We start from the raw sequence: 26,991 nt of genomic DNA on the forward strand, positions 1-26,991 counted from the left end.
CAACCAAAAAATGACAAACACGCTTCAAATCGGCCGTGTGCGAAAAGGAGCTACAGGCGGGGAAATTTATGCCGAGCCAATCCTTGGCCGCAAACACCGAGGGGCACTGGGATGACTTAAAGCCGCCCCACGGGGGCCGGAAGGTTTGGGACTGACCACGCCCCCCTCGCCGGCCCTGCGTTTGATCGAGCTGGTCCGGAACTCTTCTGTCTGGCCCCAGCGGAGCTACCCTGGAGGGCAAACTTCCGGTGACCGTACGACTTCCGTGCGGGGCAGCCGATTTGGCTAGTCCTAGGCGGACCGGAAGTCCGTCACTCCAGACTACCCGCCCCTTTCCTAAAGTGACGCACGGCGGGGTTGCCGGAAGAAGTGGCGAAGTTACTTTTGAGGGGATCCGAGAAGCGGCGGCGTGCCAGGGGCTACAGAGGAGGAGGAAGAGAAGCAGAGCAAGGGGACCGAGGCAGGTGCACTAGAGTATGGGAAGATGCGGGAGGCGTCCCGGGCCCGGGGCTTCCCGGCGTTCTCCGCGCTGCCCCCGCTCAGCCCCTTTCTCTCCTTCCCCCCCCCTTCCGTAGCTCGCGCTGTCTCCGGCTGTTTCCAGGGCAACGGGAGTAAGAGACCCCCGCGAGAGGCGGCCCACGGGACCCCCGCGCGCAGCCATGAGCCCCGCCCCCCACTGGTGTTCGGAGAGGGGCGGGACCTGGAGCGAGGTATGGGGGCGGAGCGTGATGGGAGGAGGTGGAGGCGGGGCAGGATGGGAGGGGATGGGGCCGGACCTGGAGGGAGGGGTACCGATGGGGCGGGGCAAAGTGGCGGGGCGGGGCATTGTGGATAGAGTGAGGGTGCAAGCTACAAGGGTTGGGCGGGACCTAGAAGGAAAAGATGGGGAGGAGGTGGGGTCAGGATGGGAGTTGGGGGTGCTTCTTGTGCAGAGGTGGGGAGTAAGAGGAGGCAGGGTGAACTTGGTGGGAAGGGGGAAGTTAGGGAGGAGCACGATTGAAGCAGAAAGGGCAGTACCTGAAGAGGGAGTGGGCAGGATCCGGAGTGGGTGGAGCCTACATGAGGGGCGGGGTCTAGATGAGGGCAGGGCTTGAGACCCAGCCGGAAGATCTGGAGCAATCGTGGGTGGGGTCTGTCAGAATCGGAGGAGAGGTTTTACAGGCTGGCAGGGGCCTGGGGTGGGGTCTGTGTGCAGTAAAGGAGGAGTCTGGAGAGATGGAAGAAAGTGGTGCATCCTTCGGGACCTGGGGCTGGCCTAACCTGACCCTACCTGGCCCGACAAGGTTCTCAGTCCCCCTATATTCTGCAGGTTGCTCCGTGACTCCACCATGTCCACTCCCACCACCAGTTCCCTGGACACCCCCTTGCCTGGTGAGCGACCCCTTTCCCAGCCCACTCCCTCTCCCATTGCACACTTGGCAGGAGAAACTCACTGTGCTTCCCTCTCCCAGGAAATGGCCCGCCTCAATCCAGCGCACCCTCTTCTTCACCAGCTATAAAGGAGGAGGGTCCTGAACTGTGGCCTGTGGGTCCAGACCCTGATGTCCCAGGCGATGACTGGGCCCGTTCAGCCTGCAGCGAGGGTGAGATGGGGCCCAGGGACAGGGGCTCGGGATGGATACGGGGGGCCTTGAGGGGAGATCTAGGAGGGGAGAAAGATAAAAAATCAGAATGGGAGGCCCCAGTTTCTTGTTGATTTTTTTTCTTCCGCTTCTTCTTGACAACTTCTTATTTTTTTTTTCCTTCACTTTGCCTGTGAGTGTATTTTTTTCCTGCTTGACACCTTTTGTTGTTATTTGTTCTTTGGGGTTCACACCTCTTTCCTTCTGAATTGCCGTCTCCCTGGTCACCCCCTATACACTGGCTCTTTGTGTCTTCTGTGTCGTGGGGATGGCCCTCTGGCTGCTGTTTCTTTTGGGGGCTCCGTCTCTCTCATGGCTTCTCTCCGCCCACCTCAGTCGTCCCAGACCCGGCAGAGGAACCAGAGCGCAAGCGAAAGAAGGGCCCGGCTCCAAAGATGCTGGGCCACGAGCTGTGCCGCGTGTGCGGGGACAAGGCCTCCGGCTTCCACTACAACGTGCTCAGCTGCGAAGGCTGCAAGGGCTTCTTCCGGCGCAGCGTGGTCCGAGGCGGGGCCAGGCGCTACGCCTGCCGGGGCGGCGGAACCTGCCAGATGGACGCCTTCATGCGGCGCAAGTGCCAGCAGTGCCGGCTGCGCAAATGCAAGGAGGCCGGGATGAGAGAGCAGTGTGAGTGCTGGGGAGGGCGCCGTGCTCGCCTGGCCTGTGCCCAGCCCCGGGGCCACCGCTGAGGCCTCTGTGTCCCGAATAGGCGTCCTGTCGGAAGAACAGATCCGAAAGAAGAAGATTCGGAAGCAGCAGCAGCAGCAGCAACAGTCACCTGTGGGGCCATCGGGCGGCAGCAGCTCAGCCTCTGGGCCTGGGGCTTCCCCTGGAGGGTCTGACGGAGGTGGCCAGGGCTCCGGGGAAGGCGAGGGTGTCCAGTTAACAGCCGCTCAGGAACTAATGATCCAGCAGTTGGTGGCGGCTCAGCTGCAGTGCAACAAACGCTCCTTCTCCGACCAGCCCAAAGTCACGGTACTGCCCCTCCCGCAGCCTTGAAGGGTGATGAGGCCAGTTGGGGGAAAGCCATCAGGGCTGCAGCCCAGGGCATGGGGAGGGAACAAGGCTCCAGAGGGTGGGGCCTTGGAGAGGAGGGTCTCCTAGGGCGCATTCTTTGCCTCAAGATGTCCCCTCGGCCTCGGGCTCATTGGAGGAATCTGTGAATAACCTTGACCCCCGCCTTGGCCCTAGCCCTGGCCCCTGGGCGCGGACCCCCAGTCCCGTGATGCACGCCAGCAGCGTTTCGCCCACTTCACGGAGTTAGCCATCATCTCAGTCCAGGAGATTGTGGATTTTGCCAAACAGGTGCCTGGCTTCCTGCAGCTGGGCCGCGAGGACCAGATTGCCCTCCTGAAGGCATCTACCATTGAGGTAACGGGCAGCCTTCCCATCCTCAACATGGCCCTTCCTTCCTGCCCACAGGGAACCCCAGGGATAAGCCTCAGGACAGATGTTGGGGGAATAGGGATGAGCGAGACCCCTCTGGTGGTTGCCCTCGTGGGGACGATATCCTACAGGGGGACGTCGAAATACTAAACAGAGAGTCAGAGCCTCCCATGAGCCAAGGAGAGAGAGGAAACGGGTTGAGGCTGAGAAAAATTGAGGATTGGCTGGGAGGACGCACTCTAAAGAATGTGCTGAAAAGGCCATTCAGAAGAGTTGACATTTAAACCAAAGCAACAGTAACAAGTATCGAGTTACTAGTGGACCCCAGGCCCCATTCCAAGTCCTGGATAGGTCGCAGTGAACAAAACATGCCTGTCCCCATGCCCTGCAACCACCTGGGGAGAGTATCCTGGGAGGAGGGCGCTGTGGGCGTTGAACCTGGAGGAGGGAGAGCTTGGAGTGTCGGGCGTGCTGACTGCAGGCCGGGGTGACTGAGGGAACGTGCTTGGGGCAGAGGGGTGAGAGGTGATTCCGGCAAGATTAGGTCCCCCCACGGGCCAAGAGAGGAGAGACCAGTGGCTGCCAGGTCACAGGGACTCGTGGCGCCCCTGCCCCTGCCTCCTCCTCTCCCTGCTGCCCACAGATCATGCTGCTAGAGACAGCCAGACGCTACAACCACGAGACAGAGTGCATCACTTTCCTGAAAGACTTCACCTACAGCAAGGATGACTTCCACCGCGCAGGTGCGGTGGGGAGAGGGCTGGGGGGGGGTGCAGGGCCGTTGCCCCTGGGGAGAGGGCTGGGAGGGTGCAGGGCCGGCGCCCCTGCCGGACCTCTACTGGTGGCAGACCTCAGGCCGTCTCGCTCTTGTCTGAGCCTCTATTTTTTTTACCTCCAAAGCGGAGTGAGCCAGCCTCAAAATGAGATGAAAATGTATTTATTGAGTGCTGAGTCTGTCCGCTGGGATGCAGTGCGGGATGAGACAGAGGGGTGTGTGCTCTCACAACGGGGCATCTTGATAGGAATTAAGAAAAGACACTCCCTCCTTCCCAAACCTGGTGTCACTGGAGGGAGGCCAGATCTCAGTTCATTGTGAAGTTCGCAACCGTACGCGGTAGGTCCCTGCCGCCCGAGAGCGCTTACCTGGGGACGTGACCTAGGCAGTCGGCTGCTGGAGGAAGTGCGTATGAACCGAGGCCTGAGGGGTGAGGTGTATTGCCTAGGAAAAGGAAATTGGGGGGTAACAATGCCCACCAGGGAACCCCATGTACCATAAAAGCCTTGTTCTCCCTCAGGCTCGGGCTTCACTCTGTGAGTCCAACTCTCCCCCATCATCTCTTCCCGGGGCACCTCTGTATTTTTCTAACCCCATATTCTTCCTTTCCTCTGGCCGCTGGCCCTCCCAGTCCCCTTTGAATATGAGTGTGGCAGGGGAGCACTGAGCGGGGAGAATGTTTCTGGCAGTGGGCTCAGCACATACAAAGGCCCTGAGGTGGGGGAAGAGCTGGATGGTGTTAAGGAACTACAAGGAGGTCCAGGCATCTGGAACACAGGGAGATGAGGCTGGAGAGGAGGTCGGGGTCCTACCGCTTCCCCCCATCCTCTGCCATTGTCCTCCAGTGCCTCTCCCTGGAACGCTGTCGGGGCCCCTCACTGGGTTCTCCAAAGTGTGTCTGTTCATACAGCGGTCGGAAGGGTCGTATTCATAGTTAGCTCACGTCCCTCCTCTTGCTCGCTACCCCTGCGTGGCTCCCGTCTCACTGGGAGAAAAGCCAGAGTCCTTGCCATTTTTCACAGGCTCCGAGGGGCCTCTCCACCCCCAGCTCCCTTTGTTCACCCTCCTCCAGCCACACTGGCCTCCTCCCTCTTACTTGAACCCACCAAACATGCTCCCGCTTCAGGCTTTTGCAGTTGCTTGGCCAACATGGGCGACCACCTCCTCCTGGTTTGCATGGGACCTTTGTGGTGTCAACATTTGGAAGCCTCAAGGCCCAGAAAGCTGCCCAGTCCTGGGGAAGACAGACAGGTGGTGCCCACGTGGAACACTCAAAACGTCCTCGTGACTCATCCCCTCCCCTCCTGGTTGTTTCTCAAAGGTCACCCTACCGTGTGGCCTTCCTACAGCGTCACCCTACACACTGGCCACCTTGTCTAAGATGTTGATTTGATTTTCGATGCCCCGATTACCTTTCCTTGTGTTAACTTTGATCCAGCTCACAGACCGGATGCTTTAGTTACACGTTTGTCTGTTGGGTTCCCTCAACCCCCAAGTGCAAGTTCCGCAGGAGGGGAGGCTGTGTCTTCTAAACAGCTCTGCCCCAGGGCCTGCCACATAGTAGGTGCTCAACAGAGTCTGAAAAACGAATGAATGAACTACTCCTGGGGATGAGTTCAGGCCTTGCTCCGTGAGCATTGGAAGCCACCACAGGGGTGACGCAGTGTGACCTAGGTTTAAAAATCTTTCTTTTTCGTCAGGAGAGAACCGGGGAGGTCGGGAAGGAGGTGAAGGCAGTGATGAGGTAGCAGAAACTACTGAATAAATGTTCACATTCATTACTCATCCCTTTACTCAGGCAGGGGTTAGGGCGCACTTCCCCCGTGCCAGCCACTCGGATGGGGACACAGCTGAACAGAAATGACCAGAAGGCTAGCATTGCTGCCGTGTCCCTCGCCCCGCTGATAGCAGCGTCAGGGACCCGGGCTGGGGTCAGTTCGGGGCTGGGGGAGCTCATCCGGCCCCGCCTCCCGCCCCCCCCAGGCCTGCAGGTGGAGTTCATCAACCCCATCTTCGAGTTCTCCCGGGCCATGCGGCGGCTGGGCCTTGACGACGCGGAGTACGCCCTCCTCATCGCCATCAACATCTTCTCCGCTGACCGGCCCAACGTGCAGGAGCCGAGCCGCGTGGAGGCCCTACAGCAGCCGTACGTGGAGGCCCTGCTCTCCTACACGCGCATCAAAAGGCCGCAGGTACGGGAGCCCACCCCTCCCAGGGCCCTGGCGGGGACAGGCAGTCCAGGCCCCACGTGGGGTCCGCCGCGGGCTGAGGTTTTGCTTCCTCATCAGAGCCGGGCCCTGTCTGCTGCCCCCACTGCCCGGCTCCTCTGGCGGCGCCCTGAGCCCTGGCCGGTGTCCTCTTGGCCAAGTCTGTCCTCGGGCCTCTGTCCCGTGACCAAGGAGCCAGGCCCAGTGCAGGCATAGGGGCGGGGCTCCCCACGCTCTGCCCGGCCCCTGCCTACACCGGTGGTCCGGCTGGGCTGACCAGAGCCCACCTCCCTCCTGCCCCCCCCCCCCCCCACCTCCCCGCAGGACCAGCTGCGCTTCCCCCGGATGCTGATGAAGCTTGTGAGCCTGCGCACGCTGAGCTCTGTGCACTCAGAGCAGGTCTTTGCCCTGCGGCTCCAAGACAAGAAACTGCCGCCTCTGCTGTCTGAGATCTGGGATGTCCACGAGTGAGGGGCCTGGCCGCCCTGCCCCACAGCCCTGTACCCTCCAACGCATGGACGTTGTCGCCCCTTCCTCCTCCTGGAGTGGGAAGGAGCCGGGCCTGGGGTCCCATCTTGTGGCTTATAGCACAAGCCCTGGCCCCACCAGCCCTCAGCCCTCGGGTGAGCCCCCATTAGGGTCCAGGAGGCTCCCTCCCTGCCCACTGAGTCTTCCTGGGAGGGCTGGGTGGGTCCTAGATCCCAACCTCTGACCCTCCTAGCACTACCGGCTGCCCTCCCCACCCAGCTTACACCTCAAGCTCACTGCGCAGTGCACCTTGAACAGAGGGAGTGGGGGGCCCGTGGCTCTCCCTGACAGCCTGAAAAACCGCAGGCCCCCTCCCTCTGTTCCTTTTATTTAATAAAAACTAAAAAAAAGACAAAAACAGGAAAATAAAGTATGAATAGAAACCTGCCCTGAGCCAGAGTGAGTTCAAGATGTACGGGGGATGGGATCAGCCACCTGAACCTTGTGTTGCTAGGCTGGTGGAGGGTTCAGGGTGATGTGACTGAGTGCGGGGGTGGGGGAGGAAGTGGGGTGTCCAGGAGAGGCTGACGGCATTGGGGTCATCTTCCTGTACTAGGTGAGTTGGAGACTGCCGAAGGACAAAGAACACAAGTGGATGAAGGGTCAGGCTCTCAGTCCACAAATGTTTCCTGAAGCCACTGGGCAGTGTGCTGGCCATTCTGGGGATGCAGATGATATTCACGTAACGTGTGGGGAGGGGGGGGGGGCACTTACTATGTGGCAAACACAATTTTAGGCACTGGAAACACCAGAGAACAAGATAAAGCCCCTCCTGGGAGGTGGCTACCAGTCAGGGCTGGCAAAGGGGGGATGGATGGGGCCAGCTAGCATGGAAGGGAATAGGGGCTTTAATGCAGGCAGCGCGTGGCAGCATGGGAGCCCAGAAGTAGAAGGCAGGCAAGTCCTCACACAGGATATCATGTCCCAGGGGGGAACCTAGACCATGACAAGGGGGCTGGGCCCCCAAATTGAGGGGAGGGCGCATGCCAGGTCTGGGAGGTGGGAGAGTCTGGTGATTTCAGAGTAAGGGACGGGCTGTGGACATCTCTTAGTCCCTCCTCCTGTGCCAGGCTCCCAAGGGGTCTCAGAAGTGAGCTGGGTGGACAGTCCTGGCCAAGAGTGAAGGGGGTGTTGCTTGGAGGGATGGGCTGGGTACTGAAAGGTGTGGTTTTTCTTTCGAGCAGCTGGGGGTAAGGTGACTGGGGAAGTGACTATTTACGAGAAGTCCTGTTCCAAGCAGTGTGCCGGGCGCCCCCAGGTGTGCCCGCCCTGCGCTAAGTCTAGTTTACAGGTAGGGAAACCGAGGCATGAGACAGAGGTGACCGGACCTCCCCTACACGGGCAGGGCAGACGTCAGGTCTTCCGCCAGCGGAAAGAAGGGCCGTGCGCAAGTTGTCCTCTCGCCTAGGCCTTCCGCAGAAAGCAGGCCCGCGAGCCGAGGATCCGCGCGATGCCCCCGCGGGCGGGGAGGCGGGGCCGGGAGGACAGGGGGGCGGGCCGCGCCGCCGCGCCGCCGCGCGCAACGAGAGCCGGAATCCGCCGACCTGCCGTCGGAGGGGGCGTGGCTTAGGAGCAGGCCCCTCTCTCAAGTCGGGGCGGGGTTTGGCGAGAATATATGGAAAGTGGGAAGAGGCAACATCCTAAATTGGACGGACGGGGCGTGGCCTAGCCCCAGTTGAAAGGAGGGGCGTGGCTCGAAGGCTTGTCGGGGCGTGGTCTCGCCCTACTTGGGCGGGAGGGGCGTGGCCCAGGGCGGCGCGCGGCAGCTCTGAGCCTGCGCGCGCTGGAGTCAGGGGTCACAGCGACGTAGGCTGTGGCGGGAAACGCTGTTTGAAGCGGGTGAGTGAGGGGAGAAGGGGGCTTGAAGGGACTCGACTTGGCAGAGAAGGAAGGTGGAGGAGTCGGGCATGTAGGCCTGAGAGAAGGGTTGCGAAGGGGAGCGTGGAGGCGGGAGGGTGCGCGGTAGAGGGGCGAGGGCCAGTGGTTCTGGGCGCGTGCGCGGGGGCGCGCAGGAAGATGATTGGGGCCGGGGGGGGGCCCCTCGGGATGCGGGGGGCTCTTGTGCTGGGCGCCTGGCCCCTGGGGTGAGCTGGGAGATGTACCCTGGAGGATCTTTGGGGCGACGGGATCCCGGACGCAGTGGAAGACTGAATTGGTGCACGTGGTGGCATGCTGATATGCTTTATTCTCTAAATATTGAATACTCCGTGCCAGGCACTGTTCTAGAAGCAGAGGCTACAGCCCGAACAAGTCAGAGAAAGTCGTTGGCTCAGGAGAAAACAGACAGTAGACAAGTGATAAGTAATAACGATAAAGCAACGCTTTCAGGGTTTGATACCTTATCCGAAGTGAAATAAAACAGGGTAGCCTGTTTCTTTAGCTGGAATAATCAAAAATCCTCTCTCTGGGGAAGTGACATTTGACAGAGAAGTCAGCCATGTAAAGAAAGATTTGGACAGGGGGACCATCAGGTGCAAAGGCCCTGAGGTGGGAAGGAATTTGGCTCCTATTCCAGGTTCCACAGGGAGCCATGGGAGGTTTTGAGTGTCAGAGCAACATGACCCACCCTGCGTTTTGAAAAAGTCCCTGGGTGCTGATTGAAGATGGGATTGTAGTGGGAACAGGAATGCGAGGAGGAAGACCAGTTAGGAGACAAGTGGGGACATTGGCTCAGACCACAGTGCTGTCAGCCTCAGGTTGTCTTCGGGGTTTGAGCCAGCAGGACGCGGGGGTGTAAGGAAGAACTCAGGCTGCTGGGGTATGTGGTCTGGCTGGATGGAGAGAGAAGGCGGAGGCAGAACGGATTCGGGGTGCCACTCTGAGGTGACAGTGAGTGGGCAGGGTTTAGGGAGAGGCAGGTTGATGATGTCACCTTCTCAGCTTTATAGCCCCACCCAGGCCAGGTTACCTGTCTACCCCCAGCCCTGGCTGCACTTCACCACCCAGGCCTCCTGTCCCGTAGAGACGCTCCTTTCCCACCGAAGGCCTTTGCCACGCTGTTCCTTCTCCTGCGATGCTTTTTCTTCTCTCTTCGGTCCCTTTCACTCAGCTGCTCTCAAGAACAGGCACTTTCCTGGGCACTGGGAAGCCAGTCATAATTCAGTTTGGTTGGGGAGAGGACAGGAGATCTCAATCCAGATTGCTCTGAGCCAAAACGAGGCAGCACTAGTCTTTGGGAAGCGAGAGAAGCTCCAGGGACTTGGGAAATACTTGGGTCGGTGGCACTCGAGAGGAGTCTAGACTGCCGCACCTTGAAGTGACCTGCGTTCCGGACACCGCGTGAGCGATGCTGGGACCCTAACTTGAGTGAGACCCTGACCCCTGTTTTTTGTTTTTTGTTTTAAGTTTTTAAATTTATTTTGGGAGAGGGAACGAGAACGTCAAGCAAGCTTTGCGCTGTCAGGACAGAGCCCAACGCAGGGCTTAAACTCACCAACCACGAGATCATGATCTGAGGCTTTTTTTTTCTTTTTTTAATTTTAAGATTTTTATTTTTAAGTAATCTCGGTACCCAATGTGGGGGCTCAAACTCACAACCCCGAGATAAAAAGTCACATGCTTGTTGGGGCGCCTGGGTGGCGCAGTCGGTTAAGCGTCCGACTTCAGCCAGGTCACGATCTCGCGGTCCGTGAGTTCGAGCCCCGCGTCAGGCTCTGGGCTGATGGCTCGGAGCCTGGAGCCTGTTTCCGATTCTGTGTCTCCCTCTCTCTCTGCCCCTCCCCCGTTTATGCTCTGTCTCTCTCTGTCCCAAAAATAAATAAAAAAACGTTGAAAAAAAAAATTAAAAAAAAAAAAAGTCACATGCTCCACCGACTGAGCCGGCTGGGCCCCCAGTGAGGCCTGTTTAAAAAAAAATTTATTTTAATGTTTATGTATTTTTGAGAGAGAGAGAGAGAGAGACAGAGCGCGAGTGGGGGAGGGGCAGAGAGAGAGGGAGACCCAGAATCCGAAGCAGGCTCCAGGCTCGGAGCTGTCGGCACATCAGCACAGAGCCCAGCGTGGGGCTCGAACTCATGAACCACGAGATCATGACCTGAGCTGAAGTCAGATGCTCAGCCGACGGAGCCACCCAGGCGCCCCGATTTATCTTACTGTCCGTCCCCGCAATGCCGAATGAAAACTCTGTGAGAGCAGGGATTCTGTCTTGTCTCCTGCTCTGTCTCATGCGCCCTGAAGAGTGCCTAGGACAGGGTGAAGATTGAAGGAACTCACAGAATCTTCACAGAATCTCCTGAGGCAGGTGCTGTCACCCTCCGACGCCATGACTAGAACCAAGGCCCAGAGAGGTGAAGCTGTCTCGCCAGGGTGGCACAGCTGGCTTGGAGGGTTCAGAGGCTCATCCCAGAGCCCCATTCTGAGCCAGCACTGCAGACTGCCGGCCTCCAGGGGTGTCTGGCGAGGTACGGGGGTGAACTCTCTACCCAGCGAAGGAGACAGACTGGGGACGGATTCCTCTGCTGGCTCGCCCCTGTGCCCTGGCTCACGCACCTAGCGAGGGAAAGGTTAAATAGTTGCAAAAGTACCTGTTCCGTCTGCCCCCGCCCCAGAAAACGACCTGCTTTTCGTGCTTTGGCCTCATCCCTCCTCTGGGCCTCCCTGACTCTCACTACCCTTGTCGCAGGCCAGGGACCATCTGGGCCTGTGTCTGACTCCCCCACCAGACGGGAACCCCTTGAGGTCTGCTGCTTCTCTGCGTCCTCAGCATTGCCCGGCACGGGCTTTGGGAAGTGTGTGCCGGGTGAGACTGCCCCCCTGGTTTTCTCAGCCACCTGACTCCTCTGTCTGCAGAGACCCAGCTCCAGCTCAGCTCTTCCAGGAGAGTCGGCGGCCCCCCGGGGCACCCCAGGCAGCTGGTCCTACTTCCCTTACTGTACAGGTGCACCCAACCCAGAACTGCTTCAGAATGTGAGCCCCCCAAAAACAGGGGTCAGGGGGCACCCGAGTGGCTTAGTCGGTTAAGCGTCTGACTCTGGATTTTGGCTCAGGTCTTGATCACACAGTTTTGTGAGTTTGAGCCCCGTGTCGTGCTCTGCACTGGCAGCGCAGAGCCTCCTTGAGATTCTCTCTCTCTCTCTCTCTCTCTCTCTCTCTGTGCTCACATGCTGTCTCTGTCTCTCAAAATAAATCTTAAAAAAATTTTTTTAATAAATTGAAGTTAAAAAAAGAATAAACAGGCCTCGCTGAGAAGGTGACATTTGAGCAAAAACCTAAAGGAGGGGAAGGAGGAAGCCATGGGGACATCCGGGGAAGAGTAGGGCAGTGGGAACAGCTTGTGCAAAGGTCCTGAGGTAGGACCAAGCCTGGCACGTTCAGGGAAGAGAGAGGAGACAAGTGGCTGGAGCCAAGTGGACAAGGGGGAGAGGGCAGGAGATAGTGTCTAAAAGGGAAGGGGGTGATTGCGCAGGGTCTGTGGGCTAGCCGGAGGAGTTTGCTTTAGCTCTGCATGAGATGGGACCCAGGGGCCAGTTCCGAGGGGAGGAGGGATGGGATGACCTGGCATATTCGTATGGGATCTCTCTGGTTACTGTGTGAAGAGTATACACTGAGGGCTCCTCATTCATTCAACACATCGTTCTCCAGCACCTGCTGTGCACCAGGCTCTGTTGTAGACACCCTCAAATGCTTCAGTGACAGGGCAGACCAGATCCCTGCCGGCGCTGGGCTCAGGTTCCAGCAGGGGGAGACAGACACAAAGCAGTGCACAAAATAATGCTGCCAACAACCTCTGAGAACCAGAGGGGCAAGGCTGGGAGCCCAGCGGGGGCTGGGAAGTGCTGAGACTCAGTCCATTGGCAGTAGAGCCTATGGGACTGACAGGTGTGTTCTGAGGGGAAGGGAGAAGCTGGGGTGACTCCGAGGTGGTTGGCCTGGTGGGAGTTGCCTCTTCCCGAACTGGGGGAGGCTGTGGGATGCAAGGAGCAGGTCGGGGCAGGGGAAGGCGAGGGGCCCGGCTTTGGAGTGTGAGATGCCTGAAGAGACACATGCTCAGTGAGCAGCTGGGTTGGGCAGGCTGGGGCCTGGGGGGCGGTCTGGGCTGGAGACAGGAAGGCAGACGTGATCATCGGCATAGAGGTGGCAGTGAAAGCCGTCAGATAGAGATGGGACAAGAACCCCGAAGGAGGGAGTGTCACAGAAACCAGCGGGCACTGAGCGTTGTCTATTTGCCAGTGAAGGGTCGAGAAAAGGAGAGGGCCCCGTGTTTCCCCAGCTCCTGTCCTGTGCCAGGACACACTGGGGCCTCTTTCCTTCTAATCCTTCCTTGCCTATGATGGGGAACTAGCATAGGAACCTCGATTTTGCTCCCGGAGTCCCCTTCCCTCCCACCGCACCCTCCTGGCCGCAGCCCGCTGACCTGGGGAGCCAGACTGCCCCCCTCCCGCCTCCCTCTGCCAGGCCAGGGCTGGCCACTGCCCCTCTGCCCCACCCAGGCCTCCCCCCCGCAGGTCCGAACTCCGTCTCTCTGGCCGCCTGTATGGCTGGAGCAAAGGCCTCCAGGCTTTTTCCTTCCTGTGGGATAAGCCACTCGTAGGCACAAAAGGAGAGGCCGTACAGGGCCTCCGTCCCTGTTCAAAGTGTGTGTGTGCCGGTCCCAGCAGCGCTATCCATGATAGGCCAAAGGTGCAGACGCCGCCAATGTGCACTGAGCGACGAACGGATCAACACGACGTGACGCAGCCACACAGTGGGGCAATATTTGGGCGTAAGAGGGAGTGAAGGGCTGACACCTTCTGCATCCCGGTGAACCCGGAAAACGCTATCCTAAGTGAAAGAAGCCAGACACGGAGGGACACATATTGGAAGGGTCCATGAATAGGAAAGGCCCAGAATAGGCAAATCCAGAGACAGACAAAGTTGGTTAGTTGGGAAAGTGGGGTGGGGGTGGGCTGAGTTGAGGGGTGATGGCCAAAGGGGTGTGGGGATTCATTTTGGGGTGATGAAGAGGCTCTAAAGTTGACTGTGGTGATGGTCACACAGCTACGAATATACTAAAAGCCATCAAACTATACACTTGAAATGTGTGGGTCACATGGTGTGTGAATTCTATCTCAATAAAACTGTCCCAGAATGGCTGGGTTGGTCGGTCAGTTAACGTCTGACTCTTGATTTCTGCTCAGGTCATGATCTCGTGGTTTGTGAGTTTTAGCCCCGAGTTGGGCTCCGTGCTGAAGGCGCGGAGCCTGCTTGGGATTCTCTCTCCCTCTCTCTCTGCCCCTCCCCTGCTCATGCTCTCTCTCAAAATAAATAAGTAAAACTTGGAGCTCCTGGGTGACTCAGTTGGTTAAGTGTCCGACTTTGGCTCGGGTCGTGATCTCACGGTTCATGGGTTCAAGCCCCACATCAGGCTCCGTGCTGACAGCTGAGAGCCTAGAGTCTGCTTCATATTCTGTGTCTCCTCTCTCCCTGCCCCTCCCCCACTCACACTCTGTCTCTCTCTCTCTCTCTGAAAAATAAACATTAAAAAATTAAGTAAATAAGTAAAATAAATAAACAAGCATAAAGCTGTCCCATCTTGCCCCCCCCCCCCCGGGAAGCCAGTGTTACCAGTTTACTACCTATCTTTCCAGAATTATGCGTTAAAAACAAACATGCTTATACATATTCTCCCACACACCTTGTAAAAATGTTATTTTTAAAATTTTACATATTTTCCCCCAACTTTTTTTTTTTTTTTGGTAAGTAATCTCCACACCCAATACGGGGCTTGAACTCACAACCTTGAGATCAAGAGTCGCATGCTCCACCAACTTTTGTTCTGAAAAGGCACCCCTCTGACTTTTGTTCTGAAAAATTGCAAGGCTGCGTAGAAGTTGCATGACAGGGGCCCTGGGAGACTCAGTCGGTTGGACGTCCGACTTCAGCTCAGGTCATGATTTTGCTGCTCGTGGGTTCGAACCCCGCCCTCGGGTTCTGTGCTGACAGCTCTGAGCCTGGAACCTGCTTCCAATTCTGTCTCCCTCTCTCTCTCTTTCCCCTTTCCCCCCACCATGCTCTGTCTTTCTCAAAAATAAATAAACATGAAAATTAAAAAAAAGTTGCATGACAGATACAACAAAGCCCTGTGTACCCTTTGCCTGGACTCACCAGCTGTTAACATGCTGCATCATTTGCTTTATCTGGATGCACACACACTTTTCTTTCTTTCTTTCTTTCTTTCTTTCTTTCTTTCTTTCTTTCTTTCTTTCTATTTATTTATTTATTTATTTATTTATTTATTTATTTATTTATTTATTTATTTTAAGTTTATTTATTTATTTTGAGAGGGAGAGAGAATCCCAAGCAGGCTTGATGCTCACTGTGGAGCCTGATGAGGGGCTCAATCTCATGACCTGAGTCGAAATCAAGTCGGACGCTAAACCGACTGAGCCTCCCAGGTACCCCATGTTTTCTTTTTTGGCTGAACTATTTGTAAGTTATAGTCATCATGGTACCTGACCTCCAAAAACTCTAGCAGAACAGTGACATCCTACAGAACTGTGGTTTAATCATAATCAGACCATTTAACCCGCGGCAATACTGTTACCTCATAGACAGTCCTTATTCAGTTTGTCCAGTTTCCTGGTAACATTCTGCATAGCTATTTTCTTTCTAATTAATTTTTTTATGTTTTTTATTATTTTTGAGAGAGAGAGAGAGAGAGAGATGGCGTGAGCAGGGGAGGGGCAGAGAGAGAGAGACCTGGAATCCGAAGCAGGCGCCAGGCTCTGAAATGTCAGCACAGAGCCCGACACAGGGCTCTAACTCACGAACCGTTAGACCATGACCTGAGCTGAAGTCGGACACTTTGCTGACTGAGCCACCCAGGCGCCCGTGCATAGCTATTTTTGAAATATATATATATATATATGTATTTTAAGTAGGCTTCATGCCTAGCACAGAGCCCAGTGTGAGGCTTGAACTCACAATCCTGAGATCAAGACCTGAGCTGAGATAAAGAGTCAGATGTTTAACCAACTGAGCCACCTAGGTGGCCCTGCTATTTTTTATTTTTTTTAGTGTGTTTTTATTCATTAGAGAGAGCACGTGCATGCGCATGTGTGCACGAGTGGGAAAGGGGCAGAGAGAGCGAACAGAGGATCTGAAGCAGGCTCCACTCTGACACCAGTGAGACTCCACTCGAACTCACAGACTGTGAGATCATGACCTGAGCCGAAGTCAGATGTTCAACTGACTGAGCCACCCAAGTGCCTCTGTTTTTTATTTTTTAATCTAAGATCTGATCTGGGGTCATGTTACATTTAGTTGCCAGGACTGTGCAGTCTCTCCTTCAATTTAAAAGTTTCCTGGCTTTCCAGCCCCCACCCTTCCATGCCATTGACATTTTTGAAGATTCCAGACTGGTAATTTTTGCAGGCCAGTCCTTACTTTGGCTTGATTGTTTCCTAATGCAAAGAACCAGGGCAAACTTTTTTTAGACATTGTTTTTCCTAATACAAAAAGATAGCAATCTAAGTACACCGTTCTGCACGTTGGTTTCTCTAACAATGGGTCTTTGAGAGCCCTCCACATGAATGCATAGAGAGCTTCCTCATTCCTTTATACAGCTGCATAATATTCCATGGAACAGTCTTCATATAATTTATTTAAACAGTCCCCCAGGGGAGGACATTTAGGTGGTTTCCAGTCTTTTGCCATTGCAAACAATGCTGCCGGAAATAACCTCGTAAATGCAGTTTCTCATATGTGATAGTATATCTATAGCACAAACCCCTAGGTGGGGAAATGGGGCCTTCCAACTTTTATGTTTTAATGGAGGTGGAATTTACATATAGTGAAATGCACAGGTTCTCAAGTGGACAGTTGTGGGTAAGGTACATTTTTGTCAGCCCAGAAAATTCCCTCGAGCCCCTTCTCAGTCAGCCTCTCCCTCCTGGTAAGCAACCACTAGCCTAATTTCTAGCACCATAGATTAATCTATTCTAGAACTGTGTAGGGGTGCCTATGTGGCTCAGTCGGTTAGGCATCCCACTCTGGATTTCAGCTCAGGTCATGATCTCACGGTTTGTGGGTTCAAGTCCCACATTGGGCTCTACACTGACAGCGTGGAGGCTGCTTGGGATTCTCTCTCCCTCTCTCTCTGCCCCTCCCCCATGTGCACCTGTACACGCACTCTCCCTTTCAAAAATAAACATTTTAAAAAAACAAGTTAAAAAAAAAAACTTTGTGAATGGCACTACACCATATATTCTCTCTCATTTTCAATTGAGGTGAAATTAACCATTTTAAAGTGTAGAGTTCAGTGACATTTAGTACGTTCACAATGTTGTACATCTACCACCTCTGTCTGCTTCCAGAACATTTTCATCCCTCCCAAAAGGAAGACCCCATACCCCTTAGCAGTCACTCCCCATTCCTGCAATGCATACTTGTGTGTCTGGCTTCTTTATTTAAAAAAAAAAAATTTTTTTTTAATGTTTGTTTATTTTTGAGAGAGAGAGAGAGTGCGAGCAGGGGAGGGGCAGAGAGAGAGGGAGACACAGAATCTGAAGCAGGCTCTAGGCTCCCAGCTGTCCGCACAGAGCCCGACGTGGGGCTCGAACTCACGAGCCGTGAGATCATGACCTGAGCTGAAGTCGGACACTTAACCACCTGAGCCGCCCAGGCGCCCCTATGCATCTGGCTGCTTCTGTGCAGCATATTTTTGAGGTTCATCCATCCATTGTGTCACTCAGCTGCCTCCTGTCTGATGCTGAGACATATTCCATTGTATACCATCCTGAACATTTGCCAACAACACATCCCCAGTCAGTTCAGGAGTTTTCTGTGCTCTATTTGTTAAGGTCCGGGCTAAGCTGCTGGAACAGAGACCCCACGGCACGGTGGCCCGGGCAAGATACAAGTGTATTTCTCCACATAACTGCCCTCAAGTAGGCATTTCTGCCCCAGAAGCTTGTCAAGGGGACTGGGTTCCTTCCATCTTGTAGCTCTGCGTTCCCTGGGGTGTTGTCCTTGACCCCGTGGTCAAGGTTGGCTCACCCCGACTGTATCCATGCTCTAGCCATAGAGAAGGGAGAGGAGGCTAGAAGCAAGCTTCCTTTTAAGGCTGTCCCAGTCATTCCTTCCATGAGATAACTCAGTAGAGTGACCATCCCTAGCAGTGCATGCTGGGAAATGTAGTCTCCGGCTGGGTTGCCTGCAGCAGCTCAGAGGCAAGGGGTCCGCTGCAAAAGGACGAAGGGGAGACTGGATCTGGGGTTTGGGTGGAGTTACGGGATCCAGAGGTGTTCACTTGAACTCAGGGCAGCTGACCTGCGCCCTTCCTGCCCTCCCTCCCAACTGGGTCTGGGGTCTGCCTTAGGTTCCTATACTCTGTCTAGGCCTGGATGCTGGGAGACATAAACTTTTAAAAAACTTTTTTCTTTTTTTTAATCTTAAACTGATGGGAAGATCCAAAGAATAATACAAAGAGCATATACCCTTTACCCAGATCCACGTTTTAACATTTTCCCTTACTTGTTTTATGATTTGTCTGTACATAAGCTTTCTTTTTCTCCTCTCTACACACATATGCCACCTAAAACAAATTTTTTTTAATAGCTTGCATACATCATCGTTATTTACCCTTAATAGTTGAATGCGTATTTTAAGTTTTTATTTATTTATTTATTTTGAGAGAGAGAGAATCCCAACCAGACTCCCACCTGCCAGCACAGAGCCTGATGTGGGGCTCAAAATCACGAAACCTTGAGATTATGACCTGAGCCGAAACCAAGAGTCGGATGCTTAACTGACTGAGCCACCCAGGCACCCTGAGTGTGCATTTTCTTAGAATATTCTCTTACAGAACCATAGTGAAGTTGCCAACCTAAAGAGGCTTAACTTGAATACAATCTTCTGTCGAACCTACTAGAGGATGTGTACTTTTGTATCAATATATCTTGTCAAAATACGCCCCAAAATGATTTTTTATATGTTGCAATTAAGAAAACATATAAATGGGGGGTCTGGGTGGCTCAGTTGGTTAAGCATCTGACTTCGGCTCAGGTCATGTTCTCGTGGTCCGTAAGTTTGAGCCCCACATTGGGCTCTGTGCTGACAGCTCGGAGCCTGGAGCCTGCTTCGGATTCTGTGTCTCTCTCTCTCTCTGTCCCTTCCCTGCTCTCTCACACACACACACACTCTCTCTCTCTCTCTCTCTCTCTCTCTCTCCCTCACGTGTGTGCTCTCAACAATAAATAGTTAACATTTTTTTAAAACGTCAAGTTTATTTAAAAAAAACCTATAAAGATGTAAATTGCAGCCTGTATTTGGTTTTTTGTTTGTGTTTACTACATTAGATCCTAGATTACGAGGGGAATACTATAAAGGGCATTTGGGGGGATTGTTAGAGAAACTGGAAAATGGACTCTTCGTGTTGTGATTGGATTGTTAAATGTCCTGGATTTGATCACTGCATCTTGCTGGGTATAGAGAATGTCTTTGGGACGCCTGGCTGGTTCAGTCAGTACGGTGTGTGACTTTTGATCCCAGGGTTGTGGGTTCAAGCCCCACTTGGGGCATGGAGCCTGCTAAGAAAGAGAGAGAATGTCTTTGTCCTTCAGCAACACATTGTAAAGTACACAGGGGTCGAGGGGCATAATATCTAACTAACACATCTACCTGACGCACAGCTCACTCAACTGACTCAGAAAAAGTAAATCATGTGATGATGTGTGCATATTACCGTGTTACGTATGGAGGAGGTAATGAAGCAAATGTGGCGTCAGGTTGACACTTGGGGAATCTGGGTGAAGGGTGTGCAGGTGTGGAAATTTGGACTTATTTCAAAATTAAAAGGGCTCTGTTTCTGTTTTATTTTTAAGGGGGAGGGAAGCCTCTGAAGTGTTTTGAGCTGGGAAGGGACCAGATCAGATTTGTGACTGGCCTGAAGAGGTGCTTCCCGGCCGCTTGTCGAGTGAAGGCCCGGGCAGGCAGGGTGACAGGCGGGTGTGGACATCAGAGAGGGAGGTTTATGAAAGGAAGGGATGTGCTAAGGACCAGGTGTGTGAGTGTGTGGAGGCCCTGCAGACCGGGTGACAAGGGGTTGGCCAGGGGCAAGCAGACAGCAGAAAGGATGTGGAGGGTTTGAGCACGTGAGGAGAGGGTTACACCGAGGTGGGGAGTGGGCTGTAATCGTAGTAACTGAGAGTATTTGACACGTGGAATGTGCCACCACCCGTGAGCCTGCGGGTAGAGGGTCGTGTTACTCTTGAGGCACTCTGGAGAATGGAAAAAAGGCTCACGGTCACGGTTGGTACACGGGGGGTTCAGGAGGAAGACAGGAACCTTCTCCGAGCCTTGACTTGCCCCACAGGATGGATGGCAAGCGGCGGCCGGGCCCGGGCCCTGGGGTGCCCCCCAAGCGGGCCCGTGGGGGCCTCTGGGATGAGGATGAGCCGTCTCAGCCCTCCCAGTTCGAGGAGGAGCTGGCGCTGATGGAGGAGATGGAGGCAGAGCACAGGCTGCAGGAACAGGAGGAGGAGTTGCTGCAGCCGGCCCTGGAGGGAGGCGCGGACGGTGAGACCCACGGCGGGAACCCCCTGCCCCCCCTCCCCCTCTTGCCTGTGAACCGTGTCGGCCACGAGGCTCACCTGTAACCTCTGACTTCTGGCCCACTTTGAGCTCCGTGAAGTGCCGGCCTCTGGCCTCACACCAGCATGAATTCTGCCTTTGTTGTCTGCAGCTCCGATTCTGACCTTCACCCTTGACCCCATGACCTCTCCCGGGTTTCCGGCCAGACCCAGAGCCCCGCCTCCACCTGACTTTCTCTGCACATCAGGCGCCACCTGAGAGATCGTGGGCTGGGTTGGGCGGGCCCGTTACTTATTTCTGGGGGAGGACCACCATTCCATGTAGCCTGCCTCCCTCCCCCCACCCAGGGCAGTTCTCCCCAACGGCCATAGATGCCCGCTGGCTTCGCCCCTCCCCGCCCTCCCTGGATCCCCAGACGGAGCCCCTCATCTTCCAGCAGTTGGAGATCGACCATTACGTGGGTGAGCTTGGTGGTCAGGCCTGGTGGGTGGGCGGAGGGGCCCAGGGCTCCTGGGGTGCAGGCTGGGCCGGGTCAGCACCTCTGGCTTTGAGAGAAGAGATGGACACGGACAGTCCCCATCCAGGTGGCCAGGGCTAGGAGACGGAGGGACAGGGCTGTGGGTGCCGGAAGGGGCAGCAAGAGGGAAAGTGGTGGTGCAGGTGTCCAGCGGGGCTTCCTGGAGGTGGGGACTGTCCTCCAACTGCGGCCTGAAGGTAAGAGCCGGCTCCTTGCCGAGGAAGGAGGGAGGCGTGCAGTTCGACATCCGTCCGTCCATCCAGTGTCCATCAGGAACAGCCAAGCATCTGTATTGAGCCAGGCCCTATTCCTGTTAGACCAGGTCCCTGCTCTCACAGGCTCACCTTCTGGAAGGATAGGCAGAATAAAAAAGGAGCCTCAGGTGGCCGTGAGGGTTATGGCGGAACATAAAGGAGGGTAGGGGTGCCAGACTGTGCATCTTGGAGGTCTGGGAGAGCCTCTCTGAGGAGGCAACAAGGAGCCACGGGGCTGTCTGGGAAAGAGGGGTTCTGGGCAGAGGGTCCTGAGCAGGCAGCAGGTCTGGAACGTTTGAGGAACAGCGAGATCAGTGTGGTAGGAACAAGGAGCGAGGGGAGGGGGGAGGGGGGGCACATGAGATCCTGCCCGCCGAGGCAAGGACTTCGGGGCTCCGTTCTGAGCAGGCCGGAAAAGTCTTTGGGGAGACCCAACCCCAACTCACAGGTTAGAAGGCTCCCCGGTAAGAGAGGGAAGGGACAAGTTACAGGCGGGGAGGAAACATTGCGTTCCCCGGATCTGAGCAAGAACTCGCGCTGCGAAAATATAAGAAGCATTCAGATCTCGACAGCGAGAAGACAGTCCAGTCCAAAAGTGGACCAAACACCCGGGTAGACAATTCACTGGAGGATACGCAGGCAGGAATAAGCTCAGTGTCACTGGCTGTCAGGGAAACGTAAATGACAGCCACACTGAGACCTGACAACCTATTAGGAGAGCTAAAAGAAAGCCCAGCGACACGAGCGATCATCGATAAGGATGCAGAGCCACCAGAAAGCTTGCTCGTGCCCCGCTGGTGAGAACGCTGTGTGTTGCTGCCCCTGTGGGAAACGGTCTGGAAGTTTCCTAGAGTTCAACCTACTCTTCCCCCGCCCCCAGCTTTATTAAGATACAAGAGTTAAATCTGCTTTTTCCATAGGATCAGGCAATTCCAGATATTTCCCCTGAAGGAATGAGAGCCAGGAGACTGTGATTCCGTTTATACGGATAGACTGAAAAAAACAAAATTAAGGGCACCTGGGTGGCTCAGCTGGTTAAGCTTCTGACTCTTGATTTTGGCTAAGGTCATGGACTCACGGTTTGAGGGACCGAGCCCCACATCTACACTGATGATGTGGAGCCTGTTTGGGATTTTCTCTCTCCTTCTCCTGCCCCTCTCCTGCTCATGCTTGTAAGCGCTCTCTCTCACAAGATAAATAAATAAGCTTTTTTTTTTGAGTTGATAGAAAGACAAAATTAGAATGACAGAGAGTGGACCATCAGTGCCAGCGGGTGTGGTTCCAAAAATGCATCTCGCAGGAGCTGTTTGGAGCGATGGAGCGGTTTTGTACCCTGATTTTGATAGTGGTCACATGAATCTGTGTAAAAGATGTGTTAAAGCTCCTAACTGCACACACAACGTCGATTTTACTTTTGTTTTTAAATACTTACTTTTGAGAGAGAGTGCGCGCACACGTGAGCGGGAGAGGGGCAGAAAGAGAGAGCAAGAGAATCCCAAGAAGCGCAAAGCCCCACACAGGGCTCAAACTCACCAACCATGAGATCGTGATGTGAGCCGAAGTTGGGCACTCAAGTGACTGAGCCACCCAGGCGCCCCTCAGTTTTACTTTTCAAAAGAAAAGATTTTTTGCAAAAAGAGGGCAGGGGGCTCCTTCTAGCTGTAGGAGGTAGACCAAGATGAAAAGGAGACCAGTGGGGAGGCGCTCGAAGCCGAGTGGACAGCGTGGAAGGCCGGTGTGGGCAGAGGCACCCCGTGCTGCGGGAACCAGGGGGCTGTGTTCCCAGCAAAGGAGAAGCCTGGGGAGGCAAACCTTTGAGGAATACGGAGGGGTAGCCTCTGCCTCATCCTGTGAACCCTCCACCCCCAGGCCTGGCGCAGCCCCTGCCTGGAGCAGCCCCGCCACCCCCCGGCCCCGTCCCTGTCCTCCGTGCCTTCGGAGTCACGGATGAGGGCGTGTCCGTCTGCTGCCACATCCACGGCTTTGCTCCCTACTTCTACACCCCGGCGCCCCCTGGTGAGTGGCCCTGACCCACAAGACCCCCGCCCCAGCCCTCCGGAGTCCCCCTGCACTTCTGACCGGCTCTCCCCACCCCCCCAGGTTTTGGGCGCGAGCACCTGGGCGACCTGCAGCGGGAGCTGAATGCCGCCATCAGCAGGGACCAGCGCGGAGGGAAGGAGCTCGCGGGGCCGGCCGTGCTATCTGTGGAGCTGTGCTCCCGGGAGAGTGAGTGCCCCGCCCCCGGGTCCAGCAGGCAGGGTTCCCTCCGGGCCCGTGCCAGCCTCGTCTGTTCGCAGGCATGTTCGGGTACCATGGGCACGGCCCCTCCCCGTTTCTGCGCATCACCCTGGCGCTGCCGCGCCTCCTGGCCCCCGCCCGCCGCCTCCTGGAGCAGGGCATCCGTGTGCCGGGCCTGGGCACCCCCAGCTTCGCGCCCTACGAGACCAATGTGGACTTTGAGATCCGGTACGGCCCCTGCCTCACCTCTCCAACCTCCGCCCCCGCTTCCGCTCCCGCCCCCACCCCGCTAGTCAGCTTCTGCCTCCTGCTCTTCGTCCCCTGTCCAGGTTCATGGTGGACACGGACATCGTCGGCTGCAACTGGTTGGAACTCCCAGCGGGGAAATACCTCCTGAGGCTGGAGGGGAAGGTGCGGGGCTCACCGGGGGGCAGGGGCACAGAGCCGGGCCCCTGCAGCCGCTGACGTGCCCCACCCCTACAGGCCACGCATTGTCAGCTGGAGGCGGACGTGCAGTGGTCTGACGTGGTCAGTCACCCGCCAGAAGGGGAGTGGCAGCGAATTGCGCCCCTGCGCGTGCTCAGCTTTGACATCGAGTGTGCTGGCCGCAAAGGTCTGTCTCCGGGTCTCGGGGCTCCTCCCTCCCTCCCTTTAGACTCGTGACATGCCAGTCTTGCCCCACGAGCCCCCATACTTCTTGAGCTCGCTGAGGAAGGAGTGAACATGAAAATGGACAGTTATCATAAGATTCTCACTTGGAGGATGGTGGAGAGTGACAGGGCATCTCCGACAGGTGGGCGGGAAGGCCTTAGGAGCGATGCGGCAGGCCTTGTGAAGAGGGACAAGCAGGGGTGTATGGGTGGGGAGAACCTCTGCGCCCCCCACCCCTCCCAGAGAATAGGAAGTGCAAAGGCCCTGGGGCAGGACCCAGTCTGTGAGGGGCAGGGAGAGGGCCAGAAGAAGAAGGCAGAGGGGAACAGCGTGGGTCATGCGAGGGCTGTAGGCAGTGGGGTTAGGAATCGACAGGCTGGGGAGATTTGGGTGTGCAGCTCCCCTGATGTGTCACAGAGGAAAAGAAGAAGTTCGGTCCCCTGCATCCCCCTCCTTCCTCCCTGCGCAGGCATTTTCCCGGAGCCTGAGCGGGACCCCGTGATCCAGATCTGCTCACTGGGCCTGCGCTGGGGTGAGCCGGAGCCCTTCCTACGCCTGGCGCTCACCCTGCGGCCCTGCGCCCCTATCCTGGGCGCCAAAGTGCAGAGCTACGAGCGGGAGGAGGAGCTGTTGCAGGTGGCTCTCATTCCATGTCCCTTTATGTCCTCAGAACCCCCCACCCAGCCTCCACATCCCGGTGCAAGGCCATGTCCTCTGCATGCTGAGACGCCAAGTCCACGGGTTCAGATCCCTTTGCTTTGGTGGGGGAGGGGGTGTGTGAACATTTCCCGTCTGGGTCCTGTGTTATTTTCAGAAGCAACTGCCCGATCTTACTGCAACGGGCAAGAGGGCTCCAGGCTCGCTCTTGGGGACTTCTGGAATGTTCCAGGAGCGGGGAGGATCCATGCTAGGGGGACGATCAGGATGACAACCAGGGTGATCCTGTGTGCTCCCACCCCACAGGCGTGGTCGACCTTCATTCGCATCATGGATCCCGATGTGATCACTGGCTACAACATCCAGAACTTTGACCTTCCATACCTCATCTCCCGGGCCCAGACCCTCAAGGTAGGGCAGGAAGGTTAGGGAGGCTTGCCTTTAGATGTGCCACTGGGGGCCGAAGGGGTGGGTGGCCGCCCTGCTCCTCCTTGCTGCTTTTCCCTTGTGGCTCTGTCCCCCTTGGGTGGTCTGGCTTGCTCTGCGTCCCTGCAGCCCACCACCCCCAGTGGCTCCAGGGACGTCACCGAAAAGCCAGCTCTGGCCCCATCCCTGCCCTGCTCGAAGTCCAGAAGGTTATTTGGCTTTTGCAGAGGCAAGGAGAGCGTTTATGGTTAAATAAGGAAAGGCCTGTGTGTTGGAAGGGCAGACGGAAGCGTGCGTGGGGATAGTGTCTTGTCTTCTAGACTTTAAAATATGTCAGCCAAAAAATAAGGAAAAGGGGATTCCTTGAAATGTATGGCAAAACCTTGATGCTTGTTGAACCTGGGAGTCACTGTATGGGGCGTGCTAATTTGCTAGGGCTACCTGAACAGTACCGCAGGCTTGTGTCTTCTTGCAGGCTGGAACTCAGAAGTCCAAGATCAAGGCCTCACAGGCTTGGTTCCTTCTGAGGCCTCTCCTAGCCTCTGGTGGTCTCAGACATACCTGGGGTGTCGAAGGCGGCCTCTCCGATTCTTCAGCTTGTCTTCTAATTTGGGCATATCTCTGCCCAAATTTCCTCTTTTTCTAAGGACACTGTGGTCTTGGGTCAGGGCCAACCCTGATGATCTCAACTTGATCACTTGTAGAGACCCTATTTCCAAAGAGGTTACGTTCTGAGGTGTGGAGGTTAGGACTTCAACATCTTGGATTGATGTTGACAACAATTCAACTCACAACAGTGGTTATGTTGTATCGTTTCCTCCTTTTCCTTATGTTTGGCCAGTTTCGTGATGAAAAATTAAAATCACGTTTGGGGCGCCTGGCTGCCTCTGTTGGTAGAGTGTGCAACTTGATTTTCAGGGTCGTGAGTTCAAGCCCCATATTGGGCATGGAGCGTACTTAAAAAAATACAATAAAATGGTATTTTAAAAATCATGTTGGGGGGCGCCTGGGTGGCTTGGTCGGTTAAGCGTCTGACTTCGGCTCAGGTCATGATCTCACGGTCCGTGAGTTCGAGCCCCGCGTCGGGCTCTGTGCTGACAGCTCAGAGCCTGGAGCCTGTTTCGGATTCTGTGTCTCCCTCTCTCTCTGACCCTCCCCTGTTCATGCTCTGTCTCTCTCTGTCTCAAAAATAAATAAACGCTAAAAAAAATTAAAAAAAAAAAAAAAAAAAAATCATGTTGGGGTGCCCGGATGGCTCAGTCTGTTAAGAGTTCGACTCTTGATTTCGGCTCAAGTCATGACTTTGAGCCCCACATCCAGCTCTGTGCTGACAGTGCAGAGCCTGCTTGGGATTCTCTCTCTCTCCCTCTTTCTCTCTCAAAATAATTAAACTTAAAAATTTATTTATTTATTTATTTATTTATTTATTTATTTATTATGAAATTTATTGTCAAATTGGTTTCCATACAACACCCAGTGCTCATCCCAACAAGTGCCCTCCTCAGTACCCATCACCCACCCACCCCTTCCTCCCACCCCCCATCAACCCTCAGTTTGTTCTCAGTTTTTAGGAGTCTCTTATGCTTTGGCTCCCTCCCTCTCTAACCATTTTTTTTTCTTCCCCTCCCCCATGGTCTTCTGTTAAGTTTCTCAGGATCCACATAGGAGTGAAAACATATGGTATCTGTCGTTCTCTGTACGACTTATTTCACTTAGCATAACTCTCCAGTTCCATCCACGTTGCTACAAAAGGCCAGATTTCATTCTTTCTCATTGCCATGTAGTATTCCATTGTGTATATAAACCACATTTTCTTTATCCATTCATCAGTTGATGGACATTTAGGCTCTTTCCACAATTTGGCTATTGTTGAGAGTGCTGCTATAAACATTGGGGTACAAGCGCCCCTATGCATCAGTACTCCTGTATCCCTTGGGTAAATTCCTAGCAGTGCTACTGCTGGGTCATAGGGTAGGTCTATTTTTAATTTTTTGAGGAACCTCCACACTGTTTTCCAGAGCGGCTGCACCAGTTTGCATTCCCACCAACAGTGCAAGAGGGTCCCCGTTTCTCCACATCCTCTCCAGCATCTATAGTCTCCTGTTTTCATTTTCGCCACTCTGAGTGGCGTGAGGTGATATCTGAGTGTGGTTTTGATTTGTATTTCCCTGATAAGGAGCGACGTTGAACATCTTTTCATGTGCCTGTTGGCCATCTGGAT

General features: G+C 55.0%; 2 protein-coding genes across 2 annotated transcripts in view; both read left to right on the top strand.

Annotated features, from left to right (window-relative positions):
- The first annotated feature begins 18 nt into the window (after positions 1-18).
- NR1H2 (nuclear receptor subfamily 1 group H member 2) lies at positions 19-6,905 on the top strand. Its single transcript, XM_019425564.2, has 10 exons — positions 19-464; positions 576-710; positions 1,310-1,371; positions 1,452-1,583; positions 1,959-2,249; positions 2,332-2,597; positions 2,814-2,993; positions 3,652-3,751; positions 5,767-5,975; positions 6,315-6,905. Exons 3-10 carry the CDS (start codon positions 1,329-1,331, stop codon positions 6,459-6,461), a joined length of 1,368 nt encoding a protein of 455 aa, XP_019281109.2. The 5' UTR covers positions 19-464; positions 576-710; positions 1,310-1,328; the 3' UTR covers positions 6,462-6,905.
- A 1,345-nt stretch (positions 6,906-8,250) lies between these two features.
- Positions 8,251-26,991, top strand: part of POLD1 (DNA polymerase delta 1, catalytic subunit) — a 29,695-nt gene continuing 10,954 nt past the window's right edge. The window contains 10 exon segments of the mRNA XM_019425561.2: positions 8,251-8,357; positions 19,810-20,012; positions 20,375-20,488; positions 22,668-22,814; positions 22,899-23,024; positions 23,096-23,264; positions 23,366-23,447; positions 23,520-23,649; positions 24,157-24,323; positions 24,651-24,755. Coding sequence (XP_019281106.1) covers positions 19,811-20,012; positions 20,375-20,488; positions 22,668-22,814; positions 22,899-23,024; positions 23,096-23,264; positions 23,366-23,447; positions 23,520-23,649; positions 24,157-24,323; positions 24,651-24,755 — 1,242 coding nt within the window. The 5' untranslated portion in view covers positions 8,251-8,357; position 19,810.

Source organism: Panthera pardus, unplaced genomic scaffold (assembly GCF_024362965.1).
Source record: "Panthera pardus isolate Hobbes unplaced genomic scaffold, ASM2436296v1 HiC_scaffold_18, whole genome shotgun sequence".
Lineage (NCBI taxonomy): Eukaryota > Metazoa > Chordata > Mammalia > Carnivora > Felidae > Panthera > Panthera pardus.